Below are 27,831 nucleotides of genomic sequence, written 5' to 3' on the forward strand. Positions count from 1 at the left end.
GGAGTTGTTTATCGAAGAAAGTGGGATGCCCTTCTTTTTGTGAAGATGTGGAATCTTATGATCCGTGCTGGACGGCTGCATTTCATAAGATGCCTAGGTCATTGCAGTTCTATGTGTTTGGCACCTGAAAGACAAGACAGCTCCTGCCTTGGCTATTGAGACTGCATGTGGGCTGGCCCTGGCACTCCCTCCACGAGGGAACACGGTCATTCCGAAGCCCAGTTGCCTTCCCTTTTCAGATCTCATCCTTAGCGAGGAAAGCCAGATAAAAACCGGCTTCTCCAAACTGCTGAGAACGATTTGTGGAAGAGCTCAGCTCATCGTGGGAGGTCAGCGAGGACGAGGTGGAGCGGAGGGGAGTTCCTGGCTGCCCGTGTCATCTTGAGGAAAGCCCTGCATGTTTCTGGGCTGCACCTCTTCATCTGAGTAGCGGGATGGCAGAAGCACGTTTCAGTTCGAGGGCCAGCTCCACGCAGTGCATGGCTGTTGGCAGGTTGCTGTGGAAAGCTCTGAGGGCAGCTCTAAGCTCAGTGGAAAACAGCGCTGTGCTTAATTACTGGCAGGGGAGTCACAGGGCAGAGGGGCAGCATCTGGGACAAAAGGTATTTGTCCCTTTAGGAAGATAATCTCCACGGACCTTTCTGGCTCCGAGAGAGTCCACGCAGTCTGTGTGCGGTAAATTCTATTATTCAATATGGCTGGGAAATGGAACTTTTGGTTAATTATATATTCCTGGTAAAAAAACAATCCCTAATTTTCAAGATAATTAGATTATAATAGGGCATATTTAATAACATTATCATCAATCTAATCCAATCTTCTAAATGTGAGGGTTTGGGGAGAAGGCACTTGGGGACATGGCAGCGCCGCCAGGTCACCAACACAAACATCAATTATCATAGGAAGAAAACCTAAAAAGTATTGTTCATAGAAAATTCTGGAAGTCGTGTGCAAGTCAGCATGGTGCTGGCTACTGGGCTGAAAGGGCATCCCCGCAGAAGGGTGGAACAGAGTCAGCTAGCAGTGCCCCTGTCTGTTTTCCAGGAGACGTGTCAAGTCCCCGGCAACCACGCCTCTGACAACTCGGCCCCTTCCTCCGGCCCACGCACACGCCCCCTTGGGGTCTGGCTTGATGACTATCTGGCTTTGGCCCCTGACCAACCAACGCTGGCCCACAGGGGCGCTCTCCTCGGGTGGTCAACTGGGGGGACACGTCAACTGCGGAGCCTGACATTCTCCACCAGGCATTGTCTACCATGAGACGTGGCCCTGGGAGCGGAATGCTTAGCTCTCTCGGGTCTTGACTACGTCTGGTTCCTAGTCCTCGCGCCAGTGCGGGCGAGGTCTGTCTCTACTTGCTGCCCGTGGGTGTGGTGCGCTATTCCTGGATCCTTACAGTGATGACCTTGGATCACAAATATTTCCACCCCACCGGGGTCCAGTCACCTATGCAGGGTTAGGACACAGGCAGAGAATAAACTGCAAATTTCAAAAACAAAAGAAAACAGAGAGAGAGAGAAGTGAAAAGAGGAACGGGTGAAGGAAAAAGGAGGAAGAGGAAATAGAAAGAAGGTCCGGAGGAAAAAGGGGCTGTAAGAGAAGATAGGAATCAGTGAAGAATGAACAGATGAGGCCCAGTCGCCTCCCATCTCTTGTGTCAGAACGCTGGACTTGCCGCTGATAAGGAATTGTGAGAATAAACAATTCTTACACCTGCGGCGACCCAGGAAGGTCGGAGGATGAACAACAGAAATGTGAGTGAAGGGAGACAGCAGATGATGTAAGCTATGGAAATATTAATAATAATTTATAAGTTATCAAGGGTTCACAAGGGAGGGAGGAGAAAAGAAATGAGGAGCTGATATCAAGGGCTCAAGTAGAATGAAAATATTTTGAAATTGAGGATGGCAACAAATGTACAAAAGTGCTCAACACAATGGATGGATGGATGGATGGATGGATGGATGGATGGATGATGGATGGATGGATGGATGGATAATGGATGGATGGATGGATGATGGATGGATGGATGATGGATGGATGGATGATGGATGGATGGATGATGGATGGATGGATGGCAAGAAGAGCTGTAAGAGCCCCAATAAAATGTTGTTTATTTTTTAAAAAAAAGGAAGGCAGTAACTCTGTAGGTACTGATAGGACCAGGAGATATTGTTAAGTTCGAAAAGCCAGCGTACAACACAATATGTACAACATGACACAGCTTTTGTCAACGAGCCAAGAATCCAGTGATTAAGAGTCACGCTCTCTGAGGAACTAGTTGGAGGTGGCCAGAGAGAGAGAGTTCGCCGTTACTGAACACTTCAGAAGTACTTAGATTTATTAAACACTAAGCATGTCCGACTTCTTGTCATAACAAAAGAAAACTCAACCAGAAAAACAAACTTCAAAACAAAAAGTACCTTGGCCCGGGCCTCCCGGGATGCTTCAGCTTCTGCCGCCATGGCGCGCTGGAGCTGCACGGGGAGTTTGACATCCTTGATCTCCACACGCTCCACCTTGATCCCCCAGTCATCAGTGGCGTCATCCAGAGTGTTCTGGGAGAGAGAGCGAAGGCATGGGACAAGGGCCATCGTCACTGCGATCTGGAGTCCCCTGGGCACGGGGGTTGGGGGTCGGGGGCGGTGAGTTACAGGGACATGTTAGGCTACAGGAGATGGGGCATCTCTGGGTGCAAATGGCGAGTGCAGTCTGCTGCTAACAGCAACATCAGTGGCTCACATTCACCCGGGGGCTCCTCAAAAGATAGGCCTGGTCCTCTCCTTCCAGAAAAGTAGCCATTAAAAAGACTCGATGGAGCGAGCTCTACTGTGACCCACCCGGGCTGCCATGAGTCCAAGTCAACTCTGATTTGGACCCGAGACGGGAGAAAAATGACGATGCAGAGGCCGGGGGACTTGAGCGCTGATCCTGCTTCTGTGACCAATAAGCCACCACAAGGGTTGGCAGGTATGTTTTTTCATCAAGAGCAAGATGGTCATTATTTATGTGTGGTCTCAGTCACAAGTGCTCGACCCTGACATTGTAGGTTAAAAGCAGCCGTAGACAACACATGAATGCGTGTGGCTGGGTTCCCTGACTCCCTATCTATGAACACAGGTGGCTGGCCCAGGGCCCAGGATCTGTCAGTCCTTGATCTAAGGTGACTCTTTCAACTTCCGCAGTTTTGAATGGCAAGGACAACAGACACCATCCGTCTCAGAAGGTTGTGGTGGGTGTCCAAGATCACGGATGCTAAATTGATCCAATGAATAGAGAGCTTCTGCTTACAGCACTTTAACTTTCTTGAACAAGCAGGTTTAACTAAACATTGGCTCTTCCGTTAAGAGTGAAAGCGTCAAGAGTCTTTGGACGAAAGCTTTAGCAATAGCTGCCTGGTCTTACTGAACAGCACCTGAACGATTAGGCAAGAGAAAAGGTCCATCCTGATTCTGCTAAAAACGGAATAAACAACACTAGCGGGAGTGACAAACAAACAGTACGGGCATCTGTGCTATTAATGCTGGAGCTGCTGGTGTGAAAAACGCCCTTCTCTCAAGTATGGGGAAACTCTGCTACGAAGAAAGGAAGGCCAGTGTTTCCTCCACTTGCAGGAACAAAGGGCGCTCAGCCAAGCACCTGCCCTTTGCTTTCCTCGCTCCTCACCTGCATGTTGTGGGCAATCTCCTCTCTGTCAGACAGGATCTGAGAGAGGTTCTTGGTGCCCAGAACGTTCCGGAGAGTCGTCTGTGCCAGAAGACGGGTCGCCGAGTCGGCATTGGTGATGTTGGCCACAGCCAGGGTTGCGTTCTGCACGCGGTAGTAGACCACGCCATCCACACTGATTGTCACCGAGTCCTTGGTGAGGATCTACACGACAAGGAGGCAACTCCAATCAGTCAGCCTGCTTGCCCTCTGACCCCCTGGCAGGAACTGTGACGCTGTAGTGAGTCTGAATACGCTAGCTGGCTTCCTTTAGTTGTATCTTCAAACGTTTCATAAGATGTGGTCATTTACTAATTCATCCAAGCATCCCACCATCTTAACCGCGAGGCTGTAACAGGTGCTGTTCTAGGTACCAGAGTGTTAGGCTTGGAAAGACTTGGTTCTTTCTCTCTTGAGGGATCAGAGGAGGCTTTAAAGGCAGGGAATAGGCATGCATGGGCGGTAGAGGTGATGCCATGCAGAAGGCCTGAGGAAAGAAACAAAGATGTTCTGGGACAGAGAGAACAAACAGTCGGTGAAAAGGCGCAGCGTTACGGGCGAGCCCAGCTTTGATGAAGTAGAAGCAGGGCAGTCTTGCTGACCAAACAGCGCCGGGGAATGGTTTCATAGCACAAGGACCCAGGGGGACTACGCACAGCGTGCAGCAGCAAACCGTTTAGCACGGCATCGTTCTGTTTAGAGCTGCAAAGCTGTCCGAATGAAGGGTGCCAGGAAAACACGCATTCCCTGGGACTCAGTTTCCTCATCAGTAAACTAGAGATGACCAGTAGTCTCTAGCTTCGAAGACGGTTGCTGGAATGAAGGCATCCGTGCATTTAAGGCACGGAATCGTGTCTGGTACGTGCGTGGTAAGCGCTGGCTAAGAGTGGGTGAGCGTCTATCAGGATGACTACTTTGTCTTGGATAATGGGGCTAACTCTGAGTATAACACTAACTTGGCTAATTGTTATAATCAGGGGCTTTAGACAATAAGAAAACAGTTCACTTTGTTTCCAATCTCTCCTCTCTCCTGAGGCTACCAGACATAACCAAACCCACTGGTGTCCAGTTGGCTCCAGCTCCCAGTGCCTGTACAGTAGGGTTTCTGAGGCTGTAAGTCGTGACTGAGGCAGAGAGCCTCGACTTCCTCCCTCAGAGCAGCTGGGGGCTTGACTTGCTCGGCTTTGCGGTTAGCTGTTGCCCGGCAGTGCCACCATGGCTCCTTATACTAAGGCCACACAGATCTTTTAATACCTCAGCTCTAATTTCAATAATCCTTGGTTGAAATGCCTGGCTGGCTTCCTACTGCCTTCTGGGTAGTCCTTCATGTGGTATGCAGGCCCTTTGACACCTGGTCCCGCAGTGCCTCTCTCGCCTCACTTCTCCTCGCGCTCTCGGGCACACATGCCCATCAGAGGGCTCGTAGGCCTAGCGTGCACCAGCCATGCCTGGATGTTCTCTTTCCCTACAACAGCCGGGCACATTCGTAGTCATCATTCAGGAAACATCTCTGCTGTGAACCGTGCCTGACATGTGTGGGAGAGCTTGACGGTCTTCCCTCTACACAGCTGCTGCACCATACGCTGTGTGACATGGCTTATGTGTAAGTGTGCTTCTCCTTTAGACGATGACTCCGAGGGCAAGGAAGGTGTGTGCACGTGCACGTGTGTGTGTGTGTGTGTGTGTTTCTCTAGCATTGGCAAGCGGAGTGACTGACAAGTAGCAGGTGGTCAACAACTGAGAGGGATGGAAATGCAATGTGGGTCCGTGCAAAGGCGCCTGGGTGAGCAGTGGGCGAGGGCCTGGCTGCTCACTGACAGGCCTGTGGCTTCTACCCACCAGTTGCTCTGCAGGGGCGAGAAGAGGCAGCCTGCTCAGGAAAGATGGCGGCCTTGGGAATCATGCAGGAAGTTGGAAGGGACCCGATGGCATGGGCTTCTTTGGGGGTCCTCGGAGGTCCTATTGATGGATGGTGAGCAATGGAATGAGTCAGGGGACCTGAGCTGTCGTTCCGGGTCTGTCCGCCCCCCTCTAGCCAACCTCCGTGAGGCATGGCAGGATGGGGGTCAATAATTCAACCAAATTTCTGGGGAGCATCTTTTGGAAGTGTCAAGATCTACGTCAAGGGAATGGGGCCTTAACAGCAATGCTAAGACAGAGTTGATCAGCCCTGCCAGGCAGCTAGGCAGTGATCCTTCTATTTTTAGTCATCTAAAAATACTTCTAGCTTGGAGAAGTGGGGAATTTGTAAATAAATGTATGGTGCCATCTTGTGTGAAAAGCCATCATCTCCCACGGCAGGGTGAGAAAATGTGCGCCATTCCTCGACAAAACCCTGTCACGCCGCCCCGGCGACAGGCCAGGATGCTCTCTAAAGTCACAGCCGCTCTGCCTGCTGTTTCTCAGGGTGCTTGTCCATCTTCCTTCACAGCGAGTTCACCAGAAATCGGAAAAAGGCCTGCTTGCCAAGTTTCGGCCTGCTTGGCACCCAGCAGCTGGCAGGAGAGCAGAGTGCAGCTGGAGGCAGAGGCAGACAGCAACCCTGCCAGCCAGATGTCTGCAGTGTTTACAGAGGAAAGTGCCAGAAGAATTCCCAGCTGCCCTGAAAGGGGCTCCTCCTGAGAGTCCATCTTCCCTGAAAGATGCGGGACACGTGCAAGAACACGGCAATCGATGCGCTGATCAATGCTCTGTCTTGTTTTTCCGCTGTGGGCAAGATCATTTCTGGCATGCAGAAATCACTTGGCTTGGGATTAGCAAGGAAGCTCCTGAAGCTGGTTTCTGGATGTGTGACGAGGCCCGTGAGATAGTTAAAGTTTATTGTGCCAACCTGGCCTTATGATAAACACAGGTGGGGTTAATTGAAGGGCGGAGGGATAAATGGCTCAGTGAGCCTTGCCTTTCGAGTTCTCGGGTCTCTTGCTTTCTGATGGCCGGACCAGGGTGCAGCTGCCTTAGCCAGTTCCCTGCTTCAGCTGACAACACTCACTTTCTGCTAGACATTCCCAAGGAGAAGATGCATGGACCTTCGCCGATGCAGCCTGGGTGCTGGAGCAGCTGTGTGGAGACCCCTGCCAGCGCTGAGATGCTTACATGTTCACTGACTTGGCTTTCCTCCTGCAGTCGGCATCACAGTGTGTTTTGTAGGATGGAGGAGGACTGTGTGGGTTGGTGTCAGACATATGGATTAATGTTGGACTCGTGGGCTTGGGCAGCACTGGGTTGGGATGTTTTCTTGATGTGCGAGGTACCCTTTATATAAAACTCCCTCTTATACCTGAGTTTCTATGGATTTATCTCTCTAAAGTACCCAGACTACCACAACCAGGCAGCAGGGTCAGGCTCCATCACCTGGTGTTTGGCTAAGAAACATTGACTGTATTCTTTTGTCCCCTTTGCATCATCAGAGGATGCTGCGCATCCTAAGACATGGGTGCCAGACAGCCATCACTTCGCCCAGAGAGCTCATCTGAACAATGGGCATTTCGCACGGGGCTGTGCACTGAGCACTGGGCAGGGAACCGGGAGCGCCGGGCTTCAGACTGGCAAGGCATTCTGCACCACAGACCAAACTCACCGCCAGCTAACTCTGACAGACAGGGGAGAACTGCCCGCGGCGGTTCCGAGGGTGTGACTCATTATGGGGGTAGAAAGCCTCGCCTTTCTCCCTCGGAGCAGGGGTTCGTTTTGAACGGCTGACCTTGCGGTTGGTGGCCTAAAGCATAACCACTATACCACCAGGCCCCCCAGTCTGAAGGAATTCCTTCTCACCTCTGTACTACGCACCCATGTACGTTCCAGAGGTTCTGCTGTGAGTCTCAACTGCTGCAGATACATTTATGGAGCATCCTGACAACTCATGAGATGATTACTGACACGGAGGATTAAAAGTACGTGATTTATCTGAAGGACTGAGTAGTCTTTAATTCTTCTGACCAGTTAATTTAGAATAAACTCTGGAAAAGGGATACTGTGCCAAGGAGGATTGTTTTTAGTTTTTTATTCAGAAACCCATAGAGAAGAAATGTAGCGAAAGTGAACGCAATGCTAATGATTATGCTAATGATGATGTTAATTATGTTAATGATGACACCAGCCTTACATTAATCCTGAGAATTCCCCATCCTCATAGCAACTGCAAGCACGTGTACAGCCCTATCTCCCAAGCATGGTTCCAAGGACCCCACGTGTCACCCCTCCTTTAGTCCCATAGTAAAGTCTATTACCACCACCACCCCCTGTTGTAGGTGAGGCGTCTGCGGCACAGAGACGTGAAGTCATTTACTCCAGGCGGAGCCTGTGTTCCTGTACTGTGCTGCCTCTCATCATGAAGCGCTCTCACGCGGGAGGGACCTCAGCGAGTAAGAGCAAAAGGCCGCCTTACCTCCTGGGGAGGAATATCGAACGAAATCGTCCTCATGTCCACTTTGATGAAGCTGTCCGTGCACGGCAAAATGAAAAACAGACCTGCAACAAAGGTGCACGCAAGAGTATAAGGAGCCAACCTCGTCAGCTCGCCTCCTCATCGGTTCCCATAGAACTGATGCCGGATACACTGAAAGGTCCTGATTTATCCCAAGTTATCTCTGACTCTTCCTGCTCGCTTCCTGTCTCCAACCGTCCCCACCCAGGACCGTGGCTTATTCTCCTTTGACGGCTCTGCTGTTGACTGCCGCACCTAACTTTTCTCTTTGGGACGAGTGCGATCATTTCCGGTACCATCTTTCTGTTCCCCTTAGCTTTTCTCCCAACCTGCTAGCTGGCTCATCCTTCTTCATGCCTCGAGACTCAGCCGAATTTCACTGCAGAGAAGCCCGTCTCGTCCTGCTGGTTTAGGCCAGCCCCTCTTTTCCTTGTGCCCCCAGATCTCTCGCATATACTGCTTATGCCAGGGGACGGTGGTGTCCCACCACTTGGTGGTGAAGCCCTTGAGGGTAGGACTGGGTTTTAGTCTCCTTTGCATTCCTAGGGCTCCCTAGAATTCTTCTACTGAAACATGAAAGCAAAACAAACACACAGGGAAAAAATCAAAACAGAACCCCCAAACATTTGCTGGTGCGCCAATTCCCGGCGACCCCGCTGCACGGGGTCTTCTTGGTTATAATCTTCACAGACGCCGATCACCCGGCCTCTCTTCCATGCCACCACTGGGTGGGTTTGACCTGCCGACCCTGCGGAAGCTTAATCTAAGTTTGTCAAATGAATGGCTGGAAACCTTTTCTTCGCCAGTGGCTCTCACTGCCACTTCAGTTCGCTCTCTGTCCCCTGGCCCCTCCTTTTATTTTTCCACTGTGTAAGCTGGTCCTGGGCCAAGATAGTCTTATCAGCTCACGTGGGAAGGTTGAGGGAGGCGAGGCAAGGAAAAGACAAGCCCAGTACAGCTGGCATGCACCACGGTTATTGTTATGCCATTTCCGACCCCACGTGCCCCCTTTGCTAGGTCAACAGAGGGGGGACCCTCTCGTAAGGAACACCACAGGCCCCAGACAAACAACCAGAATCCCAGTACTGACCGGGGCCCTTGGCTCCTCCTTGCAAAATGCGGCCGAGTCTGAAGATGATGGCGCGTTCATATTCTTTTATGATCTGGAATTCAAAGCACACACCGTGACTCGGCCTGAAGAATACACACACTCCCAGGTATAATTTCTTAAATGCATACTGAATAGAAAACATTTCTGCTCTAAACAAAACCTCTAGCTTGGAGCTTTCCTCTTTATAAGACGTCAGCTAGCATGCTGTAAGGAGCACATGTGGTGGAGTAGTCACTCCCTCTACCTTACCTGGTGACCATGCTGCTTGTCTGTTTAGACTAGTTATTTTACAGCGATGGTCACTGTAGAAAAATTGGAAAATATAGAGAACGATGTAAAAGCAAATCCATAAATGAGCTCCTTAGTTGTTAGCATTATTTAATTACATATGTATTGTTAATTTAGGCAGGAAAAACCTCACGTCCTCATAGTTTCCCCCCCTGATTCTTTCCATTTATAATAATCTCACATGTATTTGAAGATGCTTAGGGCATATTTTAACTTTTTAGTAATATGTAAGTAATAGTAATTTATCAGAGTGCCAGGAACCGTACAGAAAAAGAACGACCAGTGTTTGTGGGGCACTTACCCTATGCCAAGGGAGCTGTGGTGGCACTGTGGGTTAAGCACAGGCTGCTAACAGAAAGGTCAGTGGTTCGAACCTACCAACGACTCCTCAGCAGAGCAATGAAGCTGGCTGCTCCTGTAAAGATTGGCACTCACAATCCTGTATAAGGTTGCTATGAGTCAGAATCTACTCGATGTCAGTGGGCTTTGGGGTTGGGTTATTATGTGTCAGGCCTTGTGATAATTACATTCAGACACTTTAACTCATTTACCTTCACACCAACCCTAGTAAGTAAACTAAACCCAAACTCACTGCTATCAAGTCAATTCCAACTCATAGGGACCCTCTAGGACAGAGTAGAACGGTCCCCATGGATTTCCAAGAATGTAACTCTTAACGGGCGTACATAAACCTCGTTTCTCCTGAGCAGCTGGTGGTTTCGAACTACCGACCTTGTGTGTTGTAGCCCAATGCACTATGCTGTGAGGGCATCCATATCCGATTAAGCAGATACTGCTATTTCCTCCATTTCACAGGTGAGGAAACCTGGCTAAGGTCACACTGAACACTGGAGCCAGCAGCTTTCTGACTTTGAAGAACTTGTCCTCATAAGATCATCTCATAAAGACCTCTTACTTGAGAATATCTACATGGTGGTCCTCCTTTTAGCCCAGGGGGAAGGACTGACTGAACAGTGGCTGAAAAAGCCTTTCTCAGATTGCATGACAACAGATCAACGAGTAGAGGGAGTTTTCTTAAAGAGACAAGGGAGCAAGAACTACAAGCCCATACGCCTCTCTCTCACCCAGCCACAGGTGGGTTTCTGTCGGTCAGAGCTAGCCCCTTCCCAGATGCAGATGAAATTTCTTTACCTTGATGCACATCCATACCGATATGGGGAAAGTTATAAGTGTGAATAAGAATGAGACAGCCACCAAAATCCATCCACAAGGTCCAAGGCCAGTTCTGGGGCTGTCTATTGAAAACAAAACAAAACAAATAAATGCAACCTTATTGCTATTAGCATGATCCCCATCATCTTCATCTTTACTAGTCACTGGACACCCATGTGAATTTCCTCATCGAATGCCTCTAACAACCCTGATGAATAGACAAAACCTGCCCTAACCTACCTAGTAACACAAGGATTTGCTACATTACTCTGGATTTTATCCAGGAAACAGTTAGTAAGCATCAAAAATAAATTATACCCTGTGCTTTGTGTCAAAGTGATTCGCAGGAACAAGACCAAACCCCTGCTCTCAAGAAGGTTTAAGTTCAGTCGGGGGAACAGGACAAAGCAGGCATTTAACAATACCCGGTGGTCAAGTAGTAAGATAGAGCATCTGTTCAAATCCTTTGGGGACACAGATGAGGGGTACCTCACACGGGTGGGATGGAGGTGGGTAGTGATGAGGATAACTGCTGGAGGGGCGTCTGGAAAGATATAACTTAAGGTCGATACCAGTGACAAACGACGGGGAGGAAGAACAGGGGGATTCTAAGCTGATGGCGAAAACTACATGAAACCTGTAAAGTATTTCATGGGGTAAATGCACCACAATTGATTCTCTATTTCTTGATAACTAGAGAGGCTGTTCCTGGCTTTTTACTATTCTCTGCATTCCGTTTTCCTCCCTTGTTTCTAGTTCTTTCCTTCTACTGTAATAGCTTTGTCGGCTGGTTATCTGCTCCGCTGTAAGAAGTTCAGCAAAGGATTAAGATGGAGGGGAAGTTACTCTTATACCAGAGATAAAAGAGTATTAAGGTATACCGTTCCATTTTTTCTTTGTAAAAACACAGACAATATTAATATATACATATGAATTAGACATGAGATTTTATAACCTATCTTTTTCTTCTCTAATGCATACCTTTTATATTCGTGTATAAGCCAGCCAAGTTTTTTAAGCAGATTTTTAATGCAGTTTTTGTGGTAAACTTAGGTGCCTCAGCTGATATTTGGGTTGGCTTATACTCGAGTATATACAGTAATTAGTCCAAAGAATTCATGGAACACATGAGCTACATGATCCATTCACCTGAGACTAGAACTACAAGGCGACCACCTATCACCACCGATTCCTCTGACTGGAATCACAACAGGAGGGACCAGATTGAGTGTGAGAACAAAGGTCCAGCAAAGTTCAAACTCATAAAAACAATCTACCTTACTGGTCTGATATCGACTGGTAGAGCCTTTGACACGATTCTCTTCGAACTTAGAACCGACGACGTCAGAAACATGTTTAGCCACACAAAAGACAAGTCTATAACGTGAAAAACAATTCCGAGAGGAACAGGCTCCTCAGCACCGTTGACACAGGAGACCAAAGGGCAGCATTTGCTCAACGGCAAGTTAAGAAAGCAGGAAGGAGCAGAAAATGGAAATGGGCAAGCCAAGGTGGCAGGAAATGGAGAAAGTGCTGACACATTGTTGGGGTTCCAGTTGTGGAACAATCTGTATAGAGTTTGTTGAATGGGAAACAAATTTGCTCTGTAAACTTTCACCTGAACCACAATAAATTATTAAAAACAACCAAACAAAACCCCTCCAAAAATATATAGCCAGTGCCTTGGCTACAACCTCTGGTGGCACAAACATTAAAGCTCCCAGCTACTAACCAAAAGGATGTCCGTATGAGTCTACCCAGATGCACCTTGGAAAGGCCTAGGGAGCTACTTCTAAAAACTAAGTCCAAGTAAATCTCCTGGTGTACAATTCTACCCTGACACACACTGGATCTCGATGCATTGGAATTAACTCAACAGTTATGGCTGGAAACTTGGCTATTTCTGGGTTGGTAATTCTCTGATCTTGTTGATCCAAAAATCCCAAAACAAATCCACTGCCATCAAGTATATTCCAACTCATGGAGACCCTACATGGGGTCTCCAAAGCCGTGAATTGTTACAGCCTCAGAGAGTTTCATCGTTCTTCTGAAGAGTTGCTAGTGGGATTGAACCATCAGCCTTGCAGTTAGCCGTCCACCAGCTCCTCATGAATTCCTAGAGTTTACTTACACTTTACTGTCACCGAGTCAATTCATATTCATGGAGCCTCTATAGAGCAGCAGTTCTTAACCTGTGGGTTGCGACCCCTTTGGGGGTCGAACAACCCTTTCACAGGGGTCGCCTAAGACCATCGGAAAACACATAAATATTTCAAAATATATAGTTACATATTGTTTGTGATTAATCTCTATGCTTTAATTAGGTTCCATTTGTAACAATGAAAATACGTCCAGCATATCAGATATTTACATTACGATTCATAACAGTAGCAAAATGACAGTTATGAAGTAGCAACGAAAATAACTTTATGGTTGGGGGTCACCACAACCTGAGGAACTGCATGAAAGGGTCGCGGCATTAGGAAGGCTGAGAACCACTGCTCTAGGACATAGGGAAGGCTAGTACTGCCTCCATGGGTTCTGAGACTGTAGCTCTTTATGGGGAGAGGCCTGGGGGTGTCGTGGGTTGCACACTGGGCTGTAAACCACAAGGTCAAGTGTTTGAAACCACCAGAGGAGGGAGAAATTTGCAGCCTTGGAAACCCCCAGGAGTAGTTCTGCTCTGCTCTATCGGGTGCCTCGGAGTTGAAATCCACTCCATGGCAGTGAGTGCAAACTCTATGGGAGTAGAAAGTTTCATCTTTCTCTCTGAGAGCAGCTGGCGATTTCAAACTGCTGACCTTGCAGTTCACAGCCCAATGTATTAGCAGGGTTCTCTAGAGAAAACAAAACCAGGACACTTATGTTTATTTATGTAAGATGATAGGTTTATACAGCAAGAAGAAATATAACAGCTAATTAGTCTACACAGCAGTACAGAGGACTCCATTCAACTCACTTTTGTGGAACAGTGAATATACTGCAAGTCCTTCAACTCACTGGGCTGCTGGGTCCTAGATCAAGGAAGCAGACAGCAGAATCCTCCCTCGGGCAAGGCAGCAGAGTCTGCCCACAGGGAGCAAACAACAGGGTGGGTCACCAACAGTTGAACTCAAGCAATGCAAGGTGACAGGATTCACCAGCCTCAAGCTCAATGTAGGCACCCGGAGTGTGGGGAAGCAGGTCTCAAAGGAGCCTCCAGCTCTAGCAATACTATCCATGGGTTGGCTTGGCTGACAGGTAGCGTAGCAGAGAACTAGCTAACGCAGCAGCACAATGGTCCAATCACCAGAGAGCAAGAGGAGGGAGGGTGGGGGGCGGCCTTGCCGAGCCATTTATCTCTTTTCCCTCTAATCAAACTGTGACCTGATTAATCCCACATGTTCTGATTGGCCAGGCTGGCATAATAAACCCAGCTATCACATAGAGCATACAACCCACTGTGCCATCAGGGCTTCTGTGTCTCGAGTTACCTAAATAATACTAGAGGTTTCTATATTGTAATTTGGGGGATAGAGATAAACTTAGTGAAAGACTATCCAATCAGCCCACAGAGCTGCTTGTGAAGAAGCCTCTATCAGGTCTTGTCCTTACCCTAAGTATTGATGACAGCAGCCGGATTTGGACAGTTTGTTCTACTCTGGGCACTATGCTATATTAGTTGTGTATCTTATTAATAATCTCTCACAACAGCTCTGTGCGGTCCAATATTTCGAACTAGTTTATAAATGAGATCAATGAAGCAGTGTTACTTGCGCAGGAGCTGGAGTTCAGATACAGGTCATCTTATTTAATTAAACAAACAGCAACAACAACAAATCACTACACATGTTTTGATGTTTGGAGCACTCGCTCAGGACAATCTCCACAATGAGCTAGGAGTTGGAGTCCTGAGAATGAAACATGATCAGACCAAACAGGAAGTCCTCTAAATCCCAGCTGCGATTATTTATAGCAATGGCCCTCCTCAAGGCTCCCTGCCAGGGTCAAATCTGGGTTTGCCGTGGTAAAAGAATTCTAAACAAGGAGCGGATTGACCACAAATACTGATCTGACAAAACTCAAAAATCTCAAACTCACTGCCGTCAAGTCCATGCTGGCTCATAGACCACCCGCAGGGCAGAGTAGAATTGCCTCTGTGGGTTTCAAAGAATAAATCTGTACAGGAGTAGAAAGCCTCATCTTTCTTGAGAGAAGCGGCTGGTGGGTTGGAACTGCTAACCACATGGTTAGCAGTAACCCACTACACCACCAGGGATGTTTCCGTGGCAACTTAGTATTGTTTGGTGCTATTCCAGTAAAGTACACCCAATGACGAATCAACATTGTTAAATTCCAAAACCCAGGTTGCTATGTGAAAATTGGCTTGTGGGAAAATGGAAGATGTCTACATCATTACATAACTGCCAACTACACCACTACAAGTTACAAGGTACGCTTTCCAACCGCTGAGAATCAGGACCCAGCCAAGTGAACACATAAACTTAGCCATCAGAAGCTTGTGCCTCGCATCTTGCAAGTTGGTGTTCATTATTCCCTGACACCTTATATTGTTAAAGCACAAAATAGCAATAGGTTTTTCACTATTGTAAAGGCAAAATGTCGACTCATTCACTCACTCACTTACTCACTCACCCTCCCACTAACTCCCTAACTCACTCTTTCACTCACTCTCTCACTCACTCACTCTTTCACTAACTCACTCTGCCTCCCACTAACTCCCTCTCTCTCTCATTCACTCTCTCACTAACTCACTCACTCCACTCACCCTCCCACTAAGTCCCTAACTCACTCACTCTCTCACTAACTCACTCTCTCACTAAAAAAAGAAGAAAAAAAAAAGGCAAAATGTCACCTAAGAAGACAGTTAATAAATGAGTAATAGGTGTACATTGCCCTGTGTCCTGAACACATTGGCCTATGAAGTCCCTGAGGGAGCTTTTTAGTCAGTGTTACTTTCCCGTGGTCTAGGACAGTACCCTGCATGGCCCCCAAATTTACTGCCGTCTAGTCAGTGCCAACTCACAGTGACCCTACAGGACAGTGTGGAACTTCCCCTGGGGTTCCGAGGCTACAAGTGTAGACAAGCCCTGTCTTTCTCCGGAGGAGACCCTGTCCAACAGAATCAGTTTGTTCCTTCCTCTGAATTTTGATAAGATTTTTACACTTCTTTACAGCCCTGTGTCTTGCCCAATAGTTTCATTTCCTATGCGTTTCTCTCTCTTGTCAGGCTATAATTTCCTTGAGAATGGGGAGTGTTTGAGATTGCCTTTCAATGCTATTTCTTAGGTAAGTGATATTTACCTCTTTGAACCTTAGTTTCCTCACCTATAAACTAAAGGTAATTAAGACTGTAGGAGTTAGATCATACTCAATAAACATTAGATATTTTTCTCTAATCTTCCTCTTTTACTCAGTCAGTAGGCGTATTAGTCCGGGTTGACTAGAAGAACAAGTCCAGGGACACTCATGTACGTATATGAAAGAGCTTTATATAATAGAATAATTGTATATCAAGAAAGCATCCCAGCCCAATCCAGATCGAGTCGACAAGTCTATTAGCCCATATGTCCAATACCAGTCTATAAATTCATCTTCAGTCTCAAGCAACATATGCAATGACACTGAATGCAGGAAGATCACAGGTCAGCGGGTAGAAAGTCATGTGGATCCAGTGGTGGTGGAAGCATCTCAGCGCTGGTGTGAGTCTCCACATGGCTCCTCCAGCTCCAGGGCTTTAGCTCCATCAGTGTGTCTCCATGTGGCTTGTCAACAGGAATGTGAAGCAGAGAGAGTGTGTGTCCCACCTCCAGGAAGAAAGACAGGAGTTCCCAGAATTGACCTGATTGACAGGCTAGATTCCACCCCTGCACTCGAGTTGACAAGAGATTATGTAACTGCCACAGTAGGAATGAATTCTTTAGTGCTGAAAGCTTCCTGATAAAACGGGAAAATGGGTGGCACCCATAGGATTGTTGGGAGTCGGAGTCGACTCGATGGCTTTGGATGAGTTTGGCTTTGGCTCTTTATGATAAAAACCTCTTTAATGATTCAATTTGTCCTTTGCTTCATGCCTCGCTCCAGCCAGATTTAGCCTTTAAAGACCGCCATGAAGGGCATGGGGACAAGTGATAAAGTTCAGGCCAGGATTTTTTGGCCTCTTTTACCACATTGTTTTTGAAAATCCCAGATGAGTCTTGTTGTTGAGTGCCGCTACTTATTCCAACACGTAGTGGTACCACATGACAGAGACATTCCCAGAGGCTTTTCTTGACTATAATAATCTTTACAGAAATAGCTCCCTAGGTCTTTCTCCCACAGAGCCATAGAATGTGTTCGGACCACCAACCTTCAGGGTAATAGCAGAGTGCTTAATCACTTGTGTCACCAGGGCTCCTTCTCAAGTTCTCAAGTATGTGAGTTTACAAATCAAGTGACATAAGGCATTCGGTGGATATTCTGAAAACCAAGCGTGGTCTTCCATACATGAACTGCTTGACAAGCAATAACCAGTATTCACGCTGAAAAAAAGTAATGCTTTTGTCTTTTTAAAATGCGTTTACAATGTAACGATCTTTTCTTTTTCACTTCATAAATTACTGTTACGTCTGCCCTGGAGGCCATATCTATTGCTAGAAGGGTAGAAACATTTTACTGGGTGATTCTTTTCCCATTTGATGCTTTCATGGCAACAAACTGACAGCTCGACATTGGTCACAATGAGAATATTTATACGGAAATTAGCAACACTAAAATATAACTATCTTATCTTCAACTCTCAGATTTCTTCCCACCTGTTTATAGCTCAATAATGTACAAGGACCGCATTCCTTCAAGAAGTGGGTGAGGCTTGAACTGAGTCACCTGCCACTTACTGTCACAGGAGGTTTTCTGCCTCCACATTCCAGGAAACGCTCATTTAAAATTTCCATTCTTTACTCTAAGGGTTGAATTTTCCTATCAGCCTTCAGAGGTGGTGGGAATTTTCCCTATCAGCCCCTGATGTGCTGAGATGAGATGGCCTGTCTGCTTGCTGATGTTTATCACAGCTGTTGGGTGAGGACAGTTCCAGAGGCTTCTCCGGAGGCTTCCGTGCAAAGGCTATTTTGCCATGGTATGCAACAGGATCTTTCCTTTTATTGCCCGACTTGTTCCTGAAAATTACGTTAGAATAAAAATGTAATGAAAACACGGGCCTGAAAATAGATATAATTAAATGCTTTGGATTGAATATTGAAATAAGGCCCACCTCCAGGAAACTGATATAAATTAAAAAACAATTTATTGTCTTTAAAAAAATTTTAAGCGAATGATTGTTTCTATAAAAATTAGCCAAATCCAACTCATAGTGGCCCAAAAGAACAAAGTAGAACTGCCCCATGTGTTCTACATCTTTCCAAGGTTGTAAGTCTTTTCAGAAGCAGACTGGCAAATATCCCCCCCACAGAATGGCTGGTGTGTTTGAACATCAGACCTTTCCATTCGCAAATGAGCAGTTAACCACTACACCACCAGGGCCCCATGCTCCACAAATAGAAAATATTCCTTGTCTTTAGTAATCTCTGGATCATTTTATTTTTTTGTCTTGCTATAGGGTTGCTATGAGTCAGAATTAACTCGAAAGCTGTGGGTTTTATACATTTTTTAGGTCTTTTCTCTCCTTTTAAAAAATAATAATGGTCTACACAATTATTAAAAATCCACTTTTCCCCCATCTTGTGAACTTTTTTTCATGACAGTAAATATTCCTTTTCGGCATTAATGGCTGTATTTCATTCTATCATCCATCTGTCAATTGGTTGTACTGGGGTGGCTTGCATGTTGCTGTGAGGGTGGGCTCTATGCCATTGGTCTTTCAAATGCCAGCAGGGTCATTCGTGGTGGACAAGTTTGCGTGAAGCTTCCAGATTCACATAGAGCAGAAGGGAAAACATGGCAATCTACTTCTGAAAATGAAGTCCAAGAAAACCTGGGAGATCACAACAAACTATTGACCAATAGAGGGCTGGGAAATGAGTCTTCCAGAGTGCAAAGCAAGCAACATGCCAGTAGCCACCAACAATGAACTTGAGTCTATCAGCGATGGTAGAAACGGTGCAGCACCAGGCAATATTCGGTTCTCTCATGCCTCAAGGGGTTCTCGCATACTCAAGGGGGTGCCTTGAGGAGGAGCTGACTTGACCGCACACTAATAACCACAACAAACACTCTATTTCCCAGATAGCAATATTTAGATTGTGTCCAGTTTCCTCAATTATAAACACTGCTGTATCGAAGATACTTTTAGCCAAGTCTCCACTGTCACGCATATTGATCATGTAAATGTATTTCCTTGGAAAGATGAAATTGCATACCATATATACTTGTGTATAAGCCGAGTTTTTCCAGCACATTTTTAAGGCGATTTTTGTGGTAAAATTAGGTGCCATCGCTGATATTCGGGTTGGTTTGTACTCGAGTGTATACAGTGATTCTCACATTTTCTCTCATTCTGGAGTTGCTTGTGTTACTACTGTTAATAACTACCATTCATGGAATGCCCTTTATTTTGAATACTTTTTTCCCTAATATATACAACTATCTAAATGGTAGGTATACAACATTCCCTCTTGGAAACCTCCAAAAATATGAGCCAGACGCACTACCAGAAGGCAAACGTTGGAAACCCAAGTGGTCAAGAAAAGATTGTCTGGGACACAAATAAAAGAAGATGGGGCATAAAACAAATAAGAGAATTGAGTGGTTGTGTGTTGTGTCTACTTTCAGAAAAGCAGTACAATTTTTCTCTACAAGATGATAACACAAGATGATAACACAGTGTCTGCAGAATGACATGTTATTACCGATCCCATTCTCAGCTCATTTACTTAAAGCTCAATTGAACTTGGCATTACTGGAAATCATGTGGAGTAATAAAATCCATTCATCATGAAGACTTAATTATTCTAAAATTCAAAAAGAGACTAACTTTCCTCTTTCAAGACAGGCCGGAAACACATCTTACACAATATTTGGGAAGCTGACTCAGTCCCAGGTTGTACTGTACACAAAAAGAGAAGGCTGGGCTCAAGGATTCCTGAAACGCACACAGAGCATTTAATTGACCATCTTTCCCTTCCTCTGTCATCGAAAGATAGAATAGCTGGATGTGTCATCACAAAACACACATGCTCGTATTTGTTTTGTTTTGTCCTGGATGTTATTTTTCCTTATTAGAACTTCAATGTCAAGTTTGGCAAACTTTCCCTATAAAGGTTTAGCAGGCCAAGTTGTCTCTGTCATGACTCATGTCTCCCACTGTCAAGTGAAGGCAGTCCAGAAAATACACGCCTCCGTGGATCTGGCTGTATTCTAATAAAACTTTATTTATAACGTGGAAATGTGAATTTCATGTCATGCATGTATTTTTAAGTTACTTGAAAGGTAAAAATGATTCCTGGCTTGTGGGTCGGTCATACAAAGATTGGCAGTGGCCTAAATTTTACCCATGGCTGGGCAGCTCCTGCTTTTGTTCTGTGTCGTATAACTATTTGAAGAGGAATGTGCTCATCAATTAAATCATGCATTTGCCCTTTCACCTAGCTACTGAAAGGGGTGGGCAGTCCCCAACTTCCCAGTTCAGCTTTCCCTGGCGTATTTTAACACAAGGTCTTAACAACCCAATACATAGACACTCAAGAGGCAAACAGGGAGGGTAAAATATGCAGGCATAAATGCATCTTCAATTAATCTAAATGTTACTATAGAATTTTTCAAATGATAGAGATTTTAGGAAAAAAGGCGCGAGAAGGTAAGGAAATGGTAGAAGAAAGGTAAATGCGAGAACTGGCGGGAGAAAAGAGTAGAGGTCACAGAGAGGCGCAGATGAAGGCAGCAACAAGCAGAGGGAGACTACGAGGTCAGCAGTTCAAAGCCACCAGCCAGCCGCTCTACCAGAGGAAGACAGGGCTTTCTACGCCCTGAAAGGGTTCCAGTCTTGGAAAGGGGAAAAACTGAGGAGCTGATACCAAGGGTTCAAGTAGAAAGCAAATGTTTTGAGAATGATGATGGCAACAAATGTACAAATGTGCTTGACACATGTTTGTAATGTATGAATTATGATAAAGGTTTTATGAGTCCTAAATAAAATTATTATAAAAAAAACAACAAGTAACTAACAACAAAAGAGTTCCAGTCTTGGAGAGCACAGGGGCAGGTCTCCTCTGCCCTACAGGGCTACTGGAGTCTGAATTGACTTAAGCGCAGTGAGTGAATAAGTGAGAAGGGAGAGGGAGAGTTCAGCACAGAGCAAGGTCTCGAAAAATGTATGTTGAAAACATGATGGTCGTGTACTGGAGATCACAGCTTATAACTTGCGGTTTGCTTAGGCAGAGCCTCTAAGAGTAAATAAGCACACACTACGGCCCTTCTGTCAAAGGACTACTTTAATTAGGCCCAGTGTATAGTTCTTCGAATGCCCACATCTGAAGTCTCTTGGGCTAAGGTGGCTGCAAACCAGATGCCCTTGAGTTAAGTAAGTGCCATGACTGAAGATGAGAATTTTCCCTCCCAATTACATTTTGCGTCTGTCTCTGTAAACACTGGACCAAAAGAATTGATACTGATGAGACCTTGTGTGCTATGAACCACCCAACCTGAAATGGGTTTACTGTGAGGCAACTGGGGACATTTTGGATGAATAATTCAAAGACCAATTTTACATCAAAGCTGAAATCAAAGGAACCATTTGCTGAGCTCAAGGAAGGATAAGGAAATAAATAAGCCCATATATTTTCTTTCAAGCATTTTGAGGATTGTCGGTAGCTTTCCTTCATTTGGAAATGTGTTTAGCTGTAAAACAGAAGAAGAAAGAAAGAACCCATCCATCAGAAATTTAATTTAAAATTCATACCCCGCAGTCTTAATAGGTCCCTTATTTCCTCGGTTCCTATAAAACGCTACCCTCTTTAAACAACATTATCACACTTATTCGACGTCTGCCTTCTTCATAATATTGTGGGTCTCATGAAGCTGTGGCCTGGTGGATCTTGTTCACGCGGTATGACAAATGAGTCTCACAGTGAGCTCAGGGGGAGATTTATGAGCTGTGTGATCTTGGACACATACCTTAACCCCTCTGTGCCTAAGCCCACTCACCTAAAAAGAGGGCTAACAAGAATAACAACCTCCGAAAGTTAGTATGCGAAATTAATTAATATGGTACATGCCTATTTCATATGAATCAAAACAAAAAACCACACCCATTGCCGTTGAGTTGATTCTGACGCATAGCAACCTTCTAGGACAGCAGAGAGCTGGTCCCGTGGGACCCCTCATGGGAGTAGAAAGCCTCATCTTTCTCCGGAGAAGTGGCTGTGGGCTCCAACTGCTGGCCTTGCGGTTAGTAGCCCAACATGTAACCTACTGTGCCACCAGGGGCCTCCTATAAATATAAACACAGGTTGACTGCCTTCAGAGATGCTGCCATTTCTTTGGAAAGCGGGCGGAAACTACATGTGAGCAAACAGGACCGGAGACTCCTGCTGGGAGACATTCTCCACCCAAAGCAATCGTCACGCTCCTCTCCTCCAATGTTTGCGGACATGTTTTGTTTTGTTTTTAATCGAAAGGTTAAAGAATGTTGACTCTGCAAAGACTAAATTGCTATGTTCAGAAAAACGGTAGGGAAAAACAATTTCCTAATGGAAATGAGGTTGGTTTTAGATTAGACTTGAAATCTATTGGATAAAACCCTCCGTTCGTTGTTGTTGTTTTCTCCCCAGCTCCTTTCCTTGAACATCGCTTTCATTTTCAAAATGAGAAGCGGAACACAAGGAACCCAGATCACAAAAGCCTGACTCCTCAAGGGCGGAGAGGCGCGACGCAGCGGGGACCAGCTTGGGGCTTTACTGTCACATTTGGATGCTGCCACTATTTTCTACCCACAAAACACAGGAAAAGAATCATCCCTATCTCCTGTGGGGGTCTGCAGATGAAATGAGGTGAAAGATAAAACGCGCTTACCACTGAGGCAGTGTTAACTCAATTCACCGCCATCAAGTCAATTCCCACTCACCGCGACCCTACAGGACAGAGTACAACGGCCTCTGTGGGCCTCCGAGGCAGTAACTGCACATGGGAGCACAAAGCCTCATCTTTCATCCATGTAGTGGCAGGTGGTTTCAAACCACTGGCCTTTGGGTTAGCAGCACAACGTGGCGGAAGCCACTACGCCACCAGACGGCCGATAAAGAGTAGCCATGATCACTATCATCACAACGTTACGGTCCTTACTGGTATGCTTTACCAAAATAAACTTTTCGGAATGTAAGTTGCCCTTTGGAACCTGCCTACCATGAAGGAAGAGGGTATGTTTGGGGCTACATGTGAGAGTTCCCAACTTTCTTGGGTCGTCTTTTATACAATGTTTTGCTCCTATGTCCCTTTATTAATAATACAAGCCTAGCTAAATAGTCTCTGTGACAAGAGCATGTAACAAGGAACACGCACACACCCCAAAGTCACCAGCTCCAATGATAACAAACAGTAAAATAAACTGTGAAAGGACAAGGTAGTCTGGTGGTGGTGTAAGGGGTTACACACTGGGCTGCTACCAAAGGTCAGTAGTTCAAACCCACCAGCCACTCCACAGCAGAAAAATGAGACTTTTTGCTAGCGTAAAGATTTATAGCTTCGGAAACTCACAGGGGCAGTTCTACTCTGTCCGATAGAGTCTCTGTGAGTCGGAATCAACCCAAAGGCAATGCGATTGGTTTGGTTTGGTAAAGGGAAAATTACTCCACCAGCATAAACCAAATATTTAACAATGTAGCTAGCTAATCCCATGAGGCTCTTTACGTCCCTCCTTCTCCTCCTCTACTAAGTAGTAGACCCTGAACAATTACTGTGAGCAATCGTTGTTGTTAGGCGCCATCAAGTTGGTTTGGATTCAACCCCTATGTACAAGAGAATGACACACTGCCCAGACCTACGCCACCCACCCACACGATCTTTCCTACGTTTGAATCCATTGTCGCCGCTGTGTCAATCCATCTCTGGAGTCTGCCTCTTTTTCGTTAAACTGCTGCTTTATCAAGCGTGATGCCCTCTCTTCAAGGACTTGCCCCTCCTGGTAATATGACCTAAGTATGTGAGACGAAGTCTTGCCACCCTCACTTCTAAGGACCATTTTGGCTGGACTTCTTCCAAGACAGATTCGTTCATTCTACTGGGAGTCTACGGTATATTCACGATTCTTGGACACAGTAGAATTCAAAGGCATGCATTCTTGTTTGGCGTTTGGAAGGAGCAAATATCTGCTTTCGCGTGTTCTGATAAAGGCGGGGATGATAGACGAGTCCACTGGCAGTTATAACACTATGTACTAGTAATCGTGACCACAGAGCTACACCTAGACAGACACAGAGGAGAGCTCTTTGAACCTCATCTTTATTACTTTGCTAACATATTTTCTTTTCCTTCAAAATGAACTTAGGTGATCAGTGGCTTGCGATTCTTGTTTATAATGCAAAATTCACATTATCAGATGGAATCAGGCATTTACTTAATCAAAAATGAGTATCAGCTTTTGTAGACTTAGTCTTCTGGTTTGTGTTAATTTACTCATTATTATTCGTGGCTTAACTCAGATTAATTATTGAAAGAGTTACAAAATTCTCCCCAATCTGATCAGCTATAACAACTGAAATAAACAAATCAGTCCCAAGATTCTGCTTATTTTCAGAACTTCTCCCAGAGGGATTTATTCTGTTGACATGACTCTTAATTATTATGATACATTTCTTTGCAATCCACCTGCATTATTTCATTACAAAACTTTCTTTGCATGCTGTCTCTTATCTTCAGTGAAAGTGAAGAAAAGATGTTAGAAAGCCCTTACTCTGGGCATGTATCTTAGAGCAAGCTCTAGAGTTGGGGAAATAGTTTGGAAAAGCAGAGAGTGCAAGTCAGAAATCCAACACTTCAATGTGAGCAAAAGTGTGCTTTTGCCATTCTGACTATAAATGGATGGCCACTGCCATTTTTCTACCGGAGCTGCTGAAGGATCACCACTAACATTTGTAACACACCTAAGCTATCTGGGGGACATGGCAAGTGCTCAGTAGCTTCTAACAGTACATGCCAGTGATGGCTCCCAATGAGTATCAGATCTCTACTGTTCGCATTGGGAAAAATAAAACAAATGCAACTCAGACCAAACAACATTTTGCCTGGATGAGCATTTTTCTGGGGAGACAGTACATAGATTTTGTTAGATTCTTAAGGAATTTCAATCTTGGTGAAAAAGTTAACTATAGAACCAAGAAAAAGCACATAGACGTGAAAACTGGTCAGTGAACCTGAAAAATAACTGAATGAACATGAAGCACAAAGATCATGTTTACTCTCAAAGATCTTCTCCATACAGGTCGCCCAGTGCAATTTTATCAAACTTCTAACATTCTCCTCGTGGTCTGTAAGCTTCCGTGGGGGGAGGTTCGGAGTGCAGGTAAAGGAATCTCATTCACCTTCCCATTTAGGAAAAGACAACTGTCTAAGAGGCAACACTGCACAGTTTTTACACATTAAAGTTTTAGAGTCAGTCAAACCCAGGTTTAAAACATAGCCTTACTATTTAGAAGCTGAGCGGCTTTATTATAAGAGGTGAAAGTAAGTAAACCTCTTTGAGCGTCAGTTTCTTCAGTTATAAAGAAGGGTAAGAACAGTACCGTTAGGTCTTTGGTTGTGGGGACTCAATGAGAGTGTACATCCAAAAAAAAGAGTGTACATCCAATGTTTAGCACAGATCCTGGCTTAATTTAGCACTCTTTTTTGGGGGGTGTGCTACCATTCTCATCAACTCCTCCTCATTGTTATATTCCTAATTTGGAAAAATAACTTTCTAACATACCTTAGAGGCGCCCTGGTGGCATAGTGGTTAAACACCAGCAGCTCTACAGAAGAAAGAGGCTTTCTACTCCCATAAACAGTTACAGTCTCAGTAGCTCACGGGGACAGTTCTACCCTGCCCTACAGAGCCACTAAGAGTTGGCATCAACTCAGTGGCAGTGAGTTTTGAAGATACTTCTGGAGCCCTGGTGGCATAGTGGCTAGGCTTTGGGCTGTGATCCACAAGGTCAACAGTTCGAAACCACCAGCCTCTCTTCAAGAGAAATGTGAGGCTTTTTATTCTTGTAAAGAGTTACTGTCTGTGGGTACAGGGGCAGTTCCAACCTGTCCTATACGGTTTCCATGAATTGGAATTGACCAGATGGCATTGAGTTTGGCTTTGTCTTGGCTTGAGATACCTTAACCTCACTGCCATGGAGTCAATTCCGACAGAGCAACACTACAGGGCAGAGTCAAAATGTCCCAGTGGATTTCTGAGACTGTAACTCTTATGGGAGTGGAAGGCTTCATCTTTCTCCCACAGAGCATAGTTGAGGCTGGTTTAAAAAATGTGACCAGGGCTCCTCTAAGAAGACTAGTGAGGGAAACTGGACAATTAAGGTTTCTGGAAATCTTTTACTGCTGCTGGGAAGTAAGTGATGCAAGCATGCCTGGGCGGGGGTGGGGGTGGGGGGTGGACAAGTCACCACCATGGAGGCCTACTATGCCTGCTGGGTGGGGGGGCGGGCTGTTTCCTGGAAAAGCCCCTAGTCCTCTGAATCTCTCACTATGTGATCCTTAGAAATAACTCTTTGGGGACAGACATGGATCACTAAGGGCCCAGGGGTGGGGTGGGGAGCAGTACTTCCCAAAGGTGTCTGGCAGCTCTTCACTGGACCCTCACTTCCCTAAGGAGTTAGCCAACAGAGACTCAAGGTACACTAGCCCTCAGGGGTACTGATGCCTTCACCGGGGAAGGAGATGGAGCCACTTACGGCTCCTGCCTCCAAGATGGGGGAAGCCCTGGCAGAGAAGGGGGATTAGCAGTCCCTGGAAAGGGACAAAAGCCCGGATGGAAGGAGGTCCTCGGTTGTAAGGATCAGGTGGAGGGGACCCACAAGGATAGAAAGTGGAGTTGTAGACAGAGTGGGGAGGGATGCCAAAGGGAGACTTCCTCTCCTCCTTCCTTCCGAAAATCTGGCCCACTCTCCCCTAGGGTCGCTGTGAGTCAGAATCACGAGTTCCCACAACGTCTGGGGACCCAGGGCTCAAACTCAAAGGTCGGTCCTTTCTCGGTCACACGAAATTTTTCAGCACCGAAGCAGGGTGGGGGTGGTTTGTGCAAGCTCCCAAGGCGCAGGGTCCTTCAAGGGGATGTGTGCACAGCCTGAGTGGCGGGGCGGTATGGGGAAGTAAGGGGAGTCGAGCAAGGGGAGAAGGAGCAGAGAAGCTGGCGGTGGGGTGCAGGTTTGAGTCCCAGCTCTGCCTCCAGCTGAGATCCACCCATGTCCGTCCCCGCTGTGTGGACAACAGGAGATAATGAACGCGAAGCGCTGGCACAGCGCCTGGCAGACGGCAACCACTGGATAAGGCGAGCCTCTGCCAGGGTTGTGAGTCCTGGCAAAGCCGGTTGCCCGTCGTCGGCAGTTCGCCCGGTGCCGCGGCCCTGGGCAGCGCACTTGCACCCCAGCATTAGTGAGTCCTGACAACCACCAACTTTCGTAATGGGTTCGATTACTCCCATCTTCGATCCCGGAACTCACGCCCCAGTCCGGGGTTCGGTCCCGGGGGAAAGGCTAGCAGATTGCGCGCGCCCCCGGGGCTTCCCCGGGGCGTGGGGCTCACCTTTGAAGGAATCGGGGAGCCGCCGGGCTTGGTCCTCCTCTCCGTGCCGCTTGTCAGACATGCTGCTCCGGACCGAGACGCCGCTCACCTACCGAGACCGCTGAAGCCAGAGCCTGGGCCGCCGCGGGTGGACTGAACGGTTGCGGGCAGCGGCCCTAGGCTGCCTGCGGCCCCGCCCCTCCTGTAACCACGCCCCCGCAAGTAGACCAATCCACGCCGAGGAAGCCGAAGGACACGCCCCACCTGTAGCGGTGGCTTCCCGCTCAGCCCGTAACTGTGGGGGGGAAGGTGCCTCTCCCCCCAGGGGCGTGGTTTGCGGGGAGACCGTGACCAAAGGGCGGGACCCACCGGAAGAAGAGCGTGAGGGGGCGCCGTCGAGGGCTGAAGTTGCCAGGGCAGAGGCTTGAGGAAAGGGCGC

At 46.6% G+C, this 27,831-nt stretch overlaps 1 protein-coding gene across 1 annotated transcript in view; it reads right to left on the reverse strand.

Annotated features, from left to right (window-relative positions):
• Nucleotides 1-27,572, reverse strand: part of STOM (stomatin) — a 34,226-nt gene extending 6,654 nt beyond the window's left edge. Inside the window, 6 exon segments of the mRNA XM_075560430.1 lie at nucleotides 2,424-2,558; nucleotides 3,667-3,870; nucleotides 8,090-8,172; nucleotides 9,219-9,291; nucleotides 10,680-10,783; nucleotides 27,414-27,572. Coding sequence (XP_075416545.1) covers nucleotides 2,424-2,558; nucleotides 3,667-3,870; nucleotides 8,090-8,172; nucleotides 9,219-9,291; nucleotides 10,680-10,783; nucleotides 27,414-27,474 — 660 coding nt within the window. The 5' untranslated portion in view covers nucleotides 27,475-27,572.
• Between the last annotated feature and the right edge of the window lie 259 nt (nucleotides 27,573-27,831).

The sequence above is a fragment of the Tenrec ecaudatus genome, chromosome 10 (genome assembly GCF_050624435.1).
Source record: "Tenrec ecaudatus isolate mTenEca1 chromosome 10, mTenEca1.hap1, whole genome shotgun sequence".
NCBI classification, from domain to species: Eukaryota; Metazoa; Chordata; class Mammalia; order Afrosoricida; family Tenrecidae; genus Tenrec; species Tenrec ecaudatus.